The 14,909-nt window shown below is 41.6% G+C and overlaps 1 protein-coding gene across 5 annotated transcripts in view; it reads right to left on the bottom strand.

Annotated features, from left to right (window-relative positions):
* Nucleotides 1-14,909, bottom strand: part of PAK1 (p21 (RAC1) activated kinase 1) — a 75,999-nt gene that overhangs the window by 15,456 nt on the left and 45,634 nt on the right. For all 5 annotated transcript variants that reach the window (XM_053935385.1, XM_053935383.1, XM_053935387.1 and 2 more), the window contains 8 exons: nt 12,990-13,090; nt 11,427-11,574; nt 10,290-10,327; nt 8,243-8,359; nt 7,755-7,929; nt 4,734-4,797; nt 3,797-3,845; nt 1,432-1,544 (listed from right to left, as the gene is read on the bottom strand). In XM_053935385.1, coding sequence (XP_053791360.1) covers nt 1,432-1,544; nt 3,797-3,845; nt 4,734-4,797; nt 7,755-7,929; nt 8,243-8,359; nt 10,290-10,327; nt 11,427-11,574; nt 12,990-13,090 — 805 coding nt within the window. The remainder of the gene's footprint in view (nt 1-1,431; nt 1,545-3,796; nt 3,846-4,733; nt 4,798-7,754; nt 7,930-8,242; nt 8,360-10,289; nt 10,328-11,426; nt 11,575-12,989; nt 13,091-14,909) is intronic.

Genomic DNA, 14,909 nt, shown 5'->3' on the forward strand with positions numbered 1-14,909 from the left:
CCTCTGTCATAAAAATTTAAGGAGCAGACTTTCTGTCTCCTCAACAAAGTAGCTCTTTACAGCTATGTATGGGACACAACACCACAAAAAATCAGCAAATCAACTGCTGCAATTCATAAGTACTACCTCTTTTGGCTAAGACATTAAAAGGCTGTAAAAGAAACCTATTAAAGAAACAGCTGATTAAATTTTGATATACACACAGAGCAAAAAAGTGTGCAAATCCTCTCTCACATTTCCAGAGATCCTAGGTCACATCCCTTTGTTGTATCTTCCAAAAATCCCAAGCTGCTGAGATTAAAGTCTGCAGCCCACCTTATCCAAGCAGTCTTTACCCTTACAATAAGGCAAACCTGTGGTTGATCAGAACTGCTACATTCAGATTTTGAGTGCAGCAGACTGAAAATCTTGCTGCAGTTCTAATGGAACTAGCCATAGTTTTAACAAGTGAGTGACACAGGCTTGACACAATGCAGCACTGTGATGTTGATGGTGAATTCAAGACACATGAAATGCTTTTTGCCTGCTGGGCTTTCAGCATCATGGAATGATAGAAAGCTTTGGGTTCAAAGGGACCTTAAAAACCACCTAGTCCCACACCCCTGCCCTGAGCAGGGACACTTTCCATTACACCAGTCTGCTCAGAGTCCCACCCAACCTGGCTTTGAACACTGCCAGGACAGCTATATCTTCTCTGGGCAGCTGTGCCAGTGCCTCACCACCCTCACAGCAAAGAATTTCTTCATTATACCCAACCTAAATCTACCCTTTTATCTGAAATAAGCGGGTAGATTTGGTCTATCTTGTTCTATCACTATCTGCCTTAAAATTCACTCTCTCTCTCTCTTCTTAAAAGTCCCCTAAAGTACTGCAAAGCTGTGTTGAGGTCTCCCCAGACTTCAGGTTGTGTGTCACATGTCATTCACCCTCGCTGCTGTTACGCTACTGTGCAAAAACCTCAGTGGACAGTCACAGGGACAGCACTACATCTAACCCTGGAAGCAGTCTGCTCCTCTGGCAGCAGAACACCAGCATTGCTCAGTGAAAAAAAAAAAAAAAGAAAAGAAAAGGAAAGCAAATAGAAATATTACATTTCAAACTGTTTCTATTTCTCCTTTAGTAACAGGAAGGAAATAAGCAGGAAGTTTGTTGCATCAAATTTGGCAAATGAGAGAGATGAAAAACGTAGTTGTGACAGGACCTTAGTTGCCAGCATCTCTGAAGAGAGCCTAGACATCCCATTAACACTGGTTCAGATACTTGTTTCTTCTCATTCTGGAGAGAGACTGCCAGGCCACCCACACTACTACAATGCTTTAAGCAGAGCAAGATTGTCCTACACTTGCATTAAGCTGAGCCTGGAACCCTTAAGACACTGACAAGAAAGTGCTTTCCAGTGTCCCTTTGTGAGCCCTTCAAACACTGACATACCTGTCCAAGTAGTTGACAATGTTGGAGTTTTTGTTTTCCCTCATCACAAGGATCTCATTAATAATCAATTCTTTTTTGGGCTGCTGTTGCAAATTCATCTGTTTGATTGCAACCTGCAGGAAAAAGAGATCAAATAGAGCATTATTGCAGGAGTCCCCAGAAACCAGTCAATTTAGTCCCACATCCACACACGGGAGGAAAAACACCTTTTGAGATCATGAGGTCACTTTTTCATCATTAGCTACCGCAGGTTCCTGCAGCCAGTCCATTTCCATATATGCTGGATGATAGTTAATGAAAAAAAGAACAAGGGGAATTGCCATTTTCATACTGGACCTTAATGTCACAGCTGGATAGCTGTCTCCATCTACAGTTTCTTGGTAATAAAGAAGAGATCCCTTTGCTCTGGATACCCTTGGCTGGTATGTCAAAAACTTTTTGTTTCTGAAAGGATTCTTATTAATTTTATTTTTAATTTGATGTTTCTAAAATTTTTTGGTGTTTTTTTCCCTGCTCCCATGCAAATTTCAGCTTCTAGAAATCTGAAGTAGGGTGGGTAAATAACACAACCAGGCTTGGTACTTCAAGGTAGTAATTCTATTTCTTTCGTCACAACAATACCTGGGGGAGAGAAGCACCAATGTTTAAATAAAGGGCTGAAAATAAATGAATTGGAGTCAGCTTTATGTCCAGTCATGCCTGAAGGGCAACAGGGATGGATTTGTCAGCTGCAGCCCTTTGGTTTAGTAGCTTTCTTCCTGTTTTAAGATATCTGCTCTGCATGTATGTCTGCAAAGAGCAGGAAGGTTACAACATGTTTGTAACTCTTGTATTCAAGTTTCCACACTACCAGTACTTTGTAGAGCCCTGGTCCTCAGAGGAGCCTTCAAACCAGTAATCCTATTCACCACAGCTGGAGGCAGAGATAACTCATAGAGGTTACAATTCAACTGTCTTTGGTACAATACTTTGTCAAAGGGAAAGAAGTGAAACACCCTTACAAAACTGCTACATGCAGAGAAAGAGGACTGGGTGAATGGACTGGAGCCAGCTACTACAGTAACTCCCAGAAACAAGGATTAAAAAAACAAGTCACAGAGTGCCAATATAGATGGATACAATTAGCATTTTGGTAGTATATAGCAGGGAACACTATACAAAAATCCCAACACACGAGAAGGCAAGAGCAGACAAACATGCTGCTTTTTCACAGTAGTCATGAGGGCTGTACTTTAAGAAGACAAAAACAAAAACCCCAGGCTGCTCTTTGTACAACACCAGAGAGAAGAATGAAAGATGAAGAAAGGGAAGGCATTTTATGCAGATAAAGATATTCCCAGTGTTTCCCTGCACTGAGCTGCTGAGTTCAGTGCGCTTCATAGAAAGGAACAAAGTTACAGTGAACCCAAATGCAGATTTAAAAATTCAGAACCTGATCACACTAATGTAACAGGAATGATTTAAGAATTTTCACATGGGAGTCACCCAAGGGGTCCAGAAAGAAAGCAGAAAACCATCAAAGGACTTCCCCCTCCTATAAAATTTCTTCTGCTTCAAAATAAATATAACCTTTCCTTAAAGGCTGCAATTAAGGTGTATTAATTCTTCAGGAACTGAAAAAGGAGGTGAAGGAATTTCAGCAAAAAGCATAGTCATGAAATTTACTGGTGAGTAACCCTTACATTAGCATTGTACACCCTTACATCTAGCATTGTACAAATGCTAAGTAGACACACATTGATGCAGACTTCCATAAATATATCTGGAATAACACAAACTTTCATCTTTTAAAAAATCCTCCATCTAGAACTAAAGGTTTCCTTAGATGCTGCATATCCATCACTACTAGTTTATTATGCAGGCAGTAAGTACGGCACTTTTTAGTATTTGTGAGGGGAAAAAAGAAAAGACAGGCATTCCTTGTCTCACAATTTCACGGGCAGAAAGTAAGCAGGCAAAGGGTGGGACAGGAACTATTTCTGTGCAAGTTAAGTCCTATAAGTGTAGGAAGCAAAGGAGCAGAGGGCAAATAAAAGAGCTTGTATGGAGACAGGCAGCAATCTTGTCAAGAAGAGAGAAACTTTTACTGAGGAACTGCCCAGTCCAAACATTTGCTTCTAGCCTTTGCAATCACAGAAAGAATCTTTATAAATATGAAATTATTTAGTAATCAAAACTTGTGAAGTCATTTTTTCCAGTTCTCTGCTCAGACCACTCAACCATGTCTCATTAGTAAGTAAATAAAGACCTCATTAAAAATAAGATGCCATGAATCCCTGAAAGACAGTCTTTATTTTGTAGCATCAACTTGTACTTTTGGGACACAATCCAAAATCCACTGCTGTGGTACTCTGGCAGCACTTACCTCCTGTCCTGTAGCTACATCTATTGCTGTATAAACTGTACCTGAGGCTCTAAAAAAAAAAAAAAAAAAAACAGAGAAAAGAAAAAGAAATTATTTATTACGGTCTCAAAGTAAAAGTGAGAGCTTAACACATGCCCCTTCCCACTTGTCTCTCTGAAGTGCTCTCAATCCCATTCCTTTACATGCAATAATTCCAGTGGTAAACATCGTCTGAAATATTTCTGAGACAAGGCTGTTGTTGAGGCAGAAGCCAGAGGACTCCTGGGGAGAAAGGTTCCTAATAAGAGACACCATGGTTGTCCAAACCCTTGCTGCTAAACCAGCAAACTGTAGGACTGTGAGTTTATTCCGTTTCAAGTGGCATGACCACACTACCCTGGCTTGCAGGATGTCCAATATGATAACAGAGCAACAGCATCAGCTGAAATAAACAAATGGGGCATTTGTAGTGAGGAAAACAGGAGTTTGAGCCTCAGCATGCGGATCTGACTGCAGATCTGTGTTTTGCCTCAGTACAGTCTCTCCTACAATCTCTACTTGCTCCCTACCTTGCTTAGAGGGGCATAGCACATGCCCTGAGGAGAGCTGATGCAGAAGCAAGTCTGTAAATTGAAGATGGCCTTGCAGTTCTTTCCCTGTTTGTAGCTGTATTTATCAACCTGATCATCTAATGGCATAATTTCCTATATTACAACACAATTCCATAAAAACCCAGTCCCTGTGACTTTGCCAGAAACAGGAAAAGATCTGGGGGGATGTGGAACTCAGAAAAACAGCCAAAACCAAAAAGAGGAAAACCAATAAGCAACCAAACAAAATAAACTTTCCAAAGTATCCCCAACAGCCTTTCCAGCAAGCTAACTTAGCCTGGTTTCAGTGACTTCTCCTTAGCATAAGGAAATGAAAGGTTTAGGACAGAGAAGAAGCATATACTAACCCCTGTCCAATCTTCTCAAAATTTGTGTACTTCCTTTTTGGATCGCCCACACTCACGATACTTCCTACAAAAAACAAAAAACAAGAGGATTTTCTTCCAGTCCTTTTTTCATACAGCTACAAGAGCTAGCTGTAAGAACAGCTCCATTGACCACAGTATGGTCTGTCTCATGAACTACTCATCAGAAATCCAGAGGCACACAGACACCAAGGAAGTCCTCAGTTATTTAAACACATCCCAGGTGCAGTATTCCCCAGGAACTTCCCTCCAGAAATGATGGGACACACACATTAAGAACATTTAACCTTCACTGGCAGTCATTACTAGGTGCAGGATAGAGATACACAGGCCTGACACATGCAAAAGCAATTATTTGTTGGAAACCTGCTACTTAAAGTCATTCCCAGCTTTAACACCCTGGATGATCTAAAATGCCCCTGCACTGCAATGTCTTGGAATTTGGAGGCTGGGCTCTCAAATCATCTTGGAGGCAACAGTCTGTTACAAAACTAGTCAAAGATTTCCCTACACCATGACAATTTGTAGCAGGAAAAAAAAGTATTTATGGTGTCTTCATACCAGCACAACCACAACCATTTACTGATCCAGTGACTGGGCTGCAAGAGTCAGAGGAGAAGGTAGAGAGATCCTCCAGAGCCAGAACTCCCCTGCCTGTCCTGGGCAATGCTCAGCTGCTCTTCCAGGAACCCGACAGTCAGCACAGGTTTTAGCAGCAGTTACCAGCATCCCTCTGGTTTTGGAGAGCAACTTGAGTCCACCTCAGCTCATTCTCCCAAAACCAAAAGAAAGTCTATCGCTGCCTTCCTCAAAAGGAAAAGCACTTTGCCTGGTGTTCCACAGCACAGGGCTGCAAGTGGCTGCAAACTTAAACTGCTTTTGATAACTCCCCTGTGGCAGGCAGGAATTACACCCTTTTTAGGATGAAGGAACCAGAGCCAGCAATTTCTAGAGCTCCCATTTCTGGGAGCCAGTCTCCTCTCTAACAGCACCAGGGTGGCTAATAGGATCAAGGGATGCAGAGCTGCATCCGAGTTGGTGTTTGCAAGTCACCGAAGCTGCCAACATATGGTGCTGCTCTCACAGGGTCTGTGAGCCCGAACCGATGTGTACTGGCAAAGAAACTGCTCGTGGTCATTAAGCCAAGAAATCCAGTAGCAAGCAGAGCAAGAGAAGGCTATTTTCAGACAGCACTGAAGAGCAGCCAACCCAGAGGATTTAGGACAGACAGAGGTAGAAGTAGGGAATATCACCCATGTTTGGAGAGGAGGGCAGGAAGAGAAATCTGGCTTTACAAAACCCACTCTACAATTACAGAAGCAATGCTGTCTGCTCTGGGACTGGTATTTCAGGACAAATATTCAGAAATTTTCCCTCAAAGCCTAACACAGGCTAGAAGCTCAGACTGCAAATGCTTCCCCAAGGCAAGGACTGGACAGAATGCTGTGGTGACAAGTGGCAGTTGCCAGTTTTGCCCTGTTTCATGCTGATAACTCTAAAATGGTGGAGTATTTCCTACCTCCCAAAGAGTCAGGTGAGGATTCATTAATGTTTGCGCCAATGCTGTGTTTCTGCTGAGAGGTAGGGATTGAGCAGCCTCCTTTTAACCTTTGCATGCATTTAGCATATCTTTTGTATGTGTAAATATATATTTTGCTTTATGATTTTTATCATTTTAGTTACATGTCAAACTAAAATGTCAAAAGACTTGGCTGCTTGGCTGCACAAGTACAGCTCCATTGCCTCCAGTGGAAAGACATTTTTACTTAGATTAAGGCTAAAGATTAAAACTTCATAACATTTTTCTGACTAGCCCATATATAGAAGCTGACACCTGGAGCAAGCAAGGTGTCAGAAGGTACATCTGCTTCTCAACACTCCCAAAAGTAGCACTTGTTCTTCTCTGAATGACTGAAGTGGGTGTATTTTTATTAGAATAGCACTTTTTTTCCTGCCACAGTTGCTACTCGCCCTGCCTGGTCATAAAAATGTCTTGAATCCTTCATGATACAAAAATCCTGCTAATTGAGTGAGTGAAGCTGGTGTTTTGAAATAATGGGTAGGAGTTTTCCAACAGCAAGCAGTCCCAATTAATAAGCCATCAAGTCAATTTAGGCTTTATTTAGAGAAATTATTTACTCAGATATCATTTTAATATTTAAAAAAAAATTTAAAGTTGTATCCTCAGATTCAGTCTTCATCTAACTATCAGACTCCTATTCCTAAAATACTGACAAATACACCCTCAAACGTAAGAGGCCAGCCTTATCATAGAGGTGCTAACAAAATGTAAGTCAACTGACAAGCAAGGCATTGAGGTAATTAATACAGGATTAGTAGTTCAAAGAATTAGAAATACTCTAATAAAACCTGGTCCAGGCTGAGGATAGCAATCAATTGCATCAAAGAGCTGGTTCAGCTGTTGGATATGCCACAGCATAACCCAAAACCACCAGGCAGCAGAGGAGCACTCGCACTGAAGGTAGGAACTGCTAAAGACGTGAGGACACATCTGAGAGACTGGATGAATTTTTCTCAGAAAAAAAACCACCAATTGGGCTACCCACAAAAATGTGAAAGCACTTAAAAATAACCAAGTCACTTTACACCATGATACTGTGGAAGGCAAATCTGGGGATGCATTAATTTTCTCTCAATCTTTTAGACACCTCATGTCTAACATCGTAATATAATCGTTTATGCTTCAGAGCTACAGAATAAGATGTGGAATGATCTCAGACTTCATAATTAAATAGATCTTATTTATTCAGGGCTTGTTTTGCAGAGCCTGAGGATCTACAGCTCCCTGGGGACTTCAGCCAGTATCACAGGTGCTCAGCTTAAATTCAAGCTCACCCCTTACATCTGCCCCCAATTCTGTGTTGTGACCATGTGCCCATGTCTTTGGTAAGGGATCACAAAACAGGGAAACATTTCAGCTTATTAACATTCTGAGAAACCAACTCCACAGGAGTTTAGCTTTTTTAAAGAAGAAGGACATACTTAATTTTTCCAGTATCTCTTCATCTGACATTTTTGGCTTTTTCTTTTGCTTCTCCGTGTTCCTGACCAGCATGTCGGGTGCTGTTGTGCTGTTTTCCGAGGGAGAAGAAATAGGAGAGGTGGCCACATCTCTGGTAGGCGGAGGAATAGGGTCTATCACAGAGCGGGTGTATATCTAATTTTGTTGGGAAAAACACACAAGTCAGGTGAAGATTTAAACACTTCTATTCATCTTGTTACTGCTGCTGTCAGGGATGCATTTCTATAGCTGCTTTGTTAGCAACTGACATCACTAATCAAGGACTCATGCCCCCCACAACTAGGCAGGTGACAACACTAAGGTACTCTGCCAGAAGGAGTGGCTCCCACTGCCTCCCTCCTGCTCCCAAGAAGGGCTCAGCATCAAGCCATGCAGAGGGACAAAGAGTCACAGGCAAGACCTGACTGTGATTGCAGCAGTGCAGGCTGAACAAAGAATTTCTGCTCACAGATTTGGTGTGTTCCGGTCGTGGAGCTATCACAGGGGGTGGAGCTGCATCATCTTCATCATCCTCATCTTCAGACACTAAGGGCACTGCAGGGGTCTCAGAGACAGCCTTCACATTCTGCAAGGAGTTGCACAAATAGCAAAAACCAAAAACCCAACCACACGAACAAACTCACAATCACATTAAAATCAAATTATAAACAATCACATTATAAACAAAATCAAACATTAGATTAAGATCCCAAGAGAGATTGCACTGAAGCAAGTGCAGAAAAACAATAATCAGAACAAGTTGGTGAGTTACAGTGTCTGAAAAACTCAAAACCCAAGGTTCCTGGGTCTCCATGGGAAATGGGTGCGCAGTCCAACACTGCCTGACAGACCTCCTCATCTGCCTGAGTGACAGCAATCCTCTTCCCAAGGACCTGAGAAGACCTGGGCTCTTTCACTGCTTTCCCAACATCCACACAGCTGACCAGCAAGTTCTGGGACACCCAAGTTTAGAAATATCTGTCCCTATTTATACTGTCTCTTATGGTTTTTTGCTTGCTTCAAACCCTGACCATTCAGAATGAAGATTTCAGACTTTAAATGCTAGAATTTAAATCAAACTCTTAATGGTTTCTCCAAAAGTTAGGAGGTCAAGTTAACATCACCTCTGGTATGGTGACTGAGAACTAATTAATTAATGTGAAATTTTGGAAGCAGAATCTGGCAGAATATTTTCAAATATATTTTTAAGTTACTTCTCAACATAAAAAATTTCTGAAAGAATAGGAACAATTATTTTGTTTAAAAACAGCTTTATAAGTGGTTAAAAAATTGTATGGAATTTTCTGCAATAATGTGATTAGGAATGAAAGTCACTTTTAAATGTATCCATGTGAAACTGGATTACAAGTTCATTCCATCCTTTATACTACAAACATTTCAGAATAAATTTGGTAAGGTCCTCAACCCACTAGACCAGTTCTGTTTGTGCATCATCACCTCCCTAACAGTGGTAGGGGGAAAAGTATTAAAATCCTCAGAAAGAGGGGGAAAGCAACACAGTATTTTACTGAGCCTAAAATACTTGAAGTCATCATCATCCTGACAAATAATTGTCAAAATGCAGTTGACATAACACAAAAACCTAGCTTGTCAAAAACAAGGAAAAATTATGTACTGGGGATTTCCTGAATACCCCCAAAATTAAAGGTTAGCCTGAGAGAGGGCATTGGGTATCTCAGTAGACTGGTAACTACTGCTTTTGTCAGGATTTACTTAAAAATCCAACCTCAGATATTGAAACTTCTGGACTGACATACAATGATGTGTAAAAATGAACAATGGCAGAAACATTTTTCTTTTCTTTTTACAGAGTCCTAAATGATCAGATCTGAATAAGCTGCCTTTGGAAAGGAGCAGAACAAGCAAATTCTAGGTAATGACATGGCTATGAGAAATAAGAGCTGAGGGAATTGTGGGGTTTTATGAATCATCTTAAATTGAAAGTTTTGTTTCTTCCACCTCACAGGCACATACAAAAATTTATCATGTCTCCTAAGAAAGCAAATAGGAGTAGTGCCTGCCCTGGCAAGGACTGAGTAAAGGTCGAGCAGAGAGGAGGAGAACCTTTTATTTCCTGTTCTGCTAGAGATTAGTCTGGTTAATCAACATTAGCTTTAGTAAATCAGACCTTGCAGGTTAGTAAATAAACTTTGTTATAAAACAGATGTTTATCGAGAAATAAAACCTGACAGCAGAGTGGTGATCAAATTCTAAGTGTAGAAAAAGACCAACTTCTATGAAAACAGAGCTACTTCTACAAATTAATTCACTAATTTACTATTCACTAAAAATTCTACTTCCATCAGCTTTATTCCTCACCAGTTGAAAAAAAAAAAAAGTTAAAGGAGCATGCCTGTTTTTATAAACATGTACTCACTATACAAATATAAATAGTTCAGATTTTAGAACACTAAGCAAACTACAAGTTTACATGTAATTAACTAATTTTTGCAAGTTTTTTAATCCCCAAACTGGAGACAGAATGTGAGGCTTACCAATGTATTAGATGAATTGTAATCCTCAGTTGATTTATCTGAAAGACAGATAATAATACCGTTATAAATGAGTTATAAATGCAGCAGTGGGGAGAGGAGCAAGGGACAAGCTCTCTTTAGAACAGGCAGAAAAAAGGCTGCTCCCTAACTCCAGCTTCCCAGAACCAGCTGAACCCTGGAAGATATAGGAACAGAGGGCAAGTAAATGCAGACAAATGCAAGGGTCGCAAATCCCTGCAGCAGGAGGGTTGAATTGCCCAGAGCAAAACCTGAATGAATATTGTCCTCCATCCATGTACACAAAATATTATCAGTGGACTAAGTCCCCAGCAGAGGCACTGCAGCTGACTCCCGACTGCAAAATGTTCAGTCTCAGCCACCTAAACTTCCTGGAATAGCACAGAGGACCCCACAAGTCAACTGATGGGCTTCTCATTTGACTATCCAGGCACATAGGGGAATATTTGTGTTTTTATCGCTGCTCAGAGCCTTCCTAATTAGTAACAGATCTGGTTCTATCCCCCTAAAAGAACCAAAGTAGGGGTTAATATTTAGAAAGGGAAGGAGTTGCAGTTGAAAGGAAAAGGAGTGGTGGTTGAGATGTCCTTCAGAGGGCAGATAACCCATAGAAAGAGGCACAAAACCTTGGCAGTTTCAACTTTTAGAGGAACCCAGCCAGCAAATTTCAAGCACCCAGGCAGCTGAGGCATATTCCTCAACCAAGGCACATGGGAGCAAAGAGACTCTCACCCCAAGTACACAAAAAACAACACCCACACCCTGCAAACTGAAATTGGTGCAAAATTTAGCTGCCTGTTTTCTCCAGGGACTTTCATCAGGAGGAACCCAGCCCCAGCAGTCTGGGATCTACCTTCCAGATGCTGGCTGTGAGCATCAGAAAAAGTATGTGTTTGGGAGGCTCAGCCAGTTGACTGACCTCCTATTTTGCAGCTATGCTGGGCATCCAGATTAAGAGAACAGCATATTAAAGGAAGAAGGGTGCTTGAGCAGCCAGAGAATCTCATTCACATTATCCTTGAAAAGAGAGACCTACTTGTCAGTTAAACAAAAGAAGCCCCACATGCCCTGACCATGGAGAGCTGGACAAAGCAGCCACATGAGACCATCACCATGTACCTGTGAAGCTCATGTACTTCTGGCTGTTGGAGATCTTCTTGGAGTTGTAAAACTCCAACACGTCCAGCACTGCCTGGGGGTTCTTCTTCTGCTCTGACTTGGTGATGTTGGAAGTCTGCAGCAGACGTGCCCATTGCTCTGGCATTCCCTGTGGGAAGAGGCACCTTGGTAACACACAGCTGGTCTAATGTGCACAAAACATAAGCCCACTGCCACAGTTCTGCCCCAGCTTCTGCAATTACACAGTATTGTGAGGGACATAGGGAGAAAAGAGGACAGAAAAGGAGAGGAGAGGAAAGAAAAAGAAGTGGTGAATGTGTGCCTCCCTGCCACTGCCTCACACTTGGGCATGTAAATGTCACTCTGCTCTTGGGTCTCTGTGTGACTTCCAGGTCCTTTGCAGACCAAAATGCAAAAACCAGAAAGGAGAAGAACCAATTGCTGTAGTCTGGGAAAAGCCTCAAGAAAAAAAATCAAAACAAAACACAAAATCCTTTATGCACAGGTATTCACATACTTATATATACCCAAGAAAGACAATAGAAGGTAACATACACTGCACAGCCTCCAGCACAATGGGCATGGAACACTCATTTGGGTCTTCTGGTAGCACTAGCATAACAGTAACAGCAGTGCGGTGCCCTCTGTAACCAGAGCTGGGAAAGCAGAGGTGTTAACTTCACATCTGAAGTTCAGAATTTCACTATAGGGACATCATTTCCAGCCAGAAAATAAACACACCTGGAAAATAGTCAGACTTGTGCCTTTCCTCACCAGCAGGGATAACAGTTTGTATGGACAGAGTGGCAGAGACTGGGATCCATGAGCAATGAAGTTATCCTCCCTGTTCAAAAGGATGGCTGGATGCATACCTCAGGTAATGCCCCACTTGTACAGGTGGGGTAACCTGGGCAAGTCTAGAGGCTGCCATGCAAAACACATGTGCACATGATTCAGGGTAGGGGAATAAAGTCCCTGAAAAAGCAGCATATTACAGACAGGTAGAAACACCTTGTTCGCAAACAACTTCTGCTGCTAGGAAACACTATCTCAACCAAAATAAGAGTGAAAATACAACTGTCTTTACAGTATTTTGTATGTCAATAAACAAAAAAACCCACCACACATAAAAGCATCTGACATTTAGCCTTAGGGCAGCACATACATGCTCTGTCCTAAGTAGCTGTACACAGCTATGTGCCTCCTAAAGGAAACCTCTCAGAGCCCCATTTGGGGGACACAGACTGCTCTTTCAGCTATAGGGGAGGAAGGGCGGGGAAGAGAAGGGAAGGGAAGAGATATATACCATGTTTAGCTGACCACAGCAGCCAAAAAATCAAGGAAGGAAAAGTTCGCTGGCAGCCTGAGCTCCTGGGATGTGCCAAGTTTGACAGTCTTTCAGCATGAATTAGTGGGTAACTTCTGCAGATGTGTTTCAAATGAGATCAAACTAGACGATGGTAATAGCCCTTCCAGCATTAATATATAAAAGATTAATGGGCCCTGGCTCCTCCTAGCAATAAGCCAAACCACACAGTTCTCTTTTCCTCCAGATTCACTTACTGTGAATTCTCCCGTGACTGCATCAAACCCCACATGAATCGTGTGTTCAAAGTCTGAAGGGAGGGAGATCTCTGGCCGCTCTTTCTCTTTCTTCTTATTGGCTGCAAGAGACAAAAACAAACAAACAAAAAAAAAACACACAAAAAAAAAAAAAAAAAAACCACAAAAAAAAAAAAACATACATGCATCAAGAATTAAAATCTCCCCAATAGTTTCTAATCCACCTACACAATCACCCCCTCTCCCATTTTTGCTAGCCATAGGATTTTGATCTGAAGCAGAAAAACACCAAGTTTAAAAACTTTCTTTCCACACTTAAGAGCAGCCATAGTGAGTGGACAACAGAAATAAAAGTCCATTAGCATAGGACAAGCATAAAATAAGGAAACTGATATTTTCAGTATATGTAAAGTATCAACTAGTATATCTAGACTCAACAGCATGAGAGCTATTTATCTAAAATATCCACTCAAACTTACACAGGTCAGACTCAAAAGCTCTACAGTGGCAGTAATTGGAAGCCAGTCAGTATTGAACACATATTTTTATTTGATTTTTTAAGCAACTTTAAAAAAACCCAACAAAACAGTATTATGGGCTTTTAAATATACACTTGCCTCTGATACAAAAGCCAGGGACAAAATTAACTACAAATACTCCTTAGAAATTTCTTCCTCCATCCTATTTCCTCAAAAGTTTGTGAAGAAATCTAAAAATAATGTGGGATTCTGCTGTAAAATCTTGTGAGCAAAAGCACATCTGCTTTTTTTTTTGCTCACAAAATTAACTAGAGATGGTATAATAACCAGCTTTGAAGACATGAGTGAGATAGCAGAATCTGGCAGGTGAGGAGCAGAAGTCACAAAGAAACAGGGAAGGAAATATATCAAAGCAGATGCACCCTGCGAATTTTAAAGTGAGGTCTTCAAACAAGATTATCATTATGCACTGGATTAAGTTCATCCATATTCATTATCTATTAAAGATTCCACCTTCCTTTTAGCATTTATTGTATTCAAGAAATTGAGATTAGTTTAAGGAAGAACCACATTCTAGTCAGCTTTGCTGCTGCTTGCAGTTATAAAATCAGCAGAGCCAGGAGAAGGTGAGTAAACCACTCACATTTCCCAGCTGTTCCCTTTTTTATCCAAAACCAAACAGAATTTGTTTTGTGGCTGACATTCCCCAATGCACTTTTGGCAACATGAATGCCAAACCCCAGGTACTTTGAGAAGCCTGCAAGGCTAACACTCAGCGTAGCAATTCTTTAGGACACTGCTGTGGTTGGTTGTGTAGAGAGGCTCAGGGCAGGCCCCAAAGGACTGAATCCCATTTCCTTCAGTGCCAGCTCTGGCACTGTTCTCTGTATCATTACAGAGCTACAGTTGTACAGGGTAATTTTGGAGAAAGAAAAGGATCAGATGCTCCATTTGGGACACAAAGATGGAACAGATTGTTTTTGATCCTTCTTTCAAACAAAGGGAATGAGGGAAGCTGAGTCACAGAGGAGCGAGAGAGTTGCCAAGGGGAAAAGAGCAATGCTGGAGGAGCCATCCTTGAGAAGGGAGCAAGCAGGAGACAAGAGCAGCTGCTGGTTAGCAGATGGTGAGCATCTGCAGCACAGAGGCTGCTGCACGCACTAGCGCCGGATGGAAAGCGAGAGGCAAAGAGGTGCAGGGAGTGCCATCAGAGCCACCATATTCCATAGGTCTGCCTGCAGGATCAGTCCACTCTTCCAAGCCAAAGACTGAGGTGTCAACACAGCCTAGAAGCCCATTGCTCAGGTGAGGAAGAAGAGGACACCTCTACCAGCACCATTACGCAAGAGCTCCGCACAGACTATGAACACCCACACATGGTCCAGGACAGCTGCCACAGCAGAGTTGAACATATTCCTAAAAAAGCTTAAGGACATTAAGT

The sequence above is a fragment of the Vidua chalybeata genome, chromosome 2, assembly GCF_026979565.1.
Source record: "Vidua chalybeata isolate OUT-0048 chromosome 2, bVidCha1 merged haplotype, whole genome shotgun sequence".
Taxonomy (NCBI): domain Eukaryota; kingdom Metazoa; phylum Chordata; class Aves; order Passeriformes; family Viduidae; genus Vidua; species Vidua chalybeata.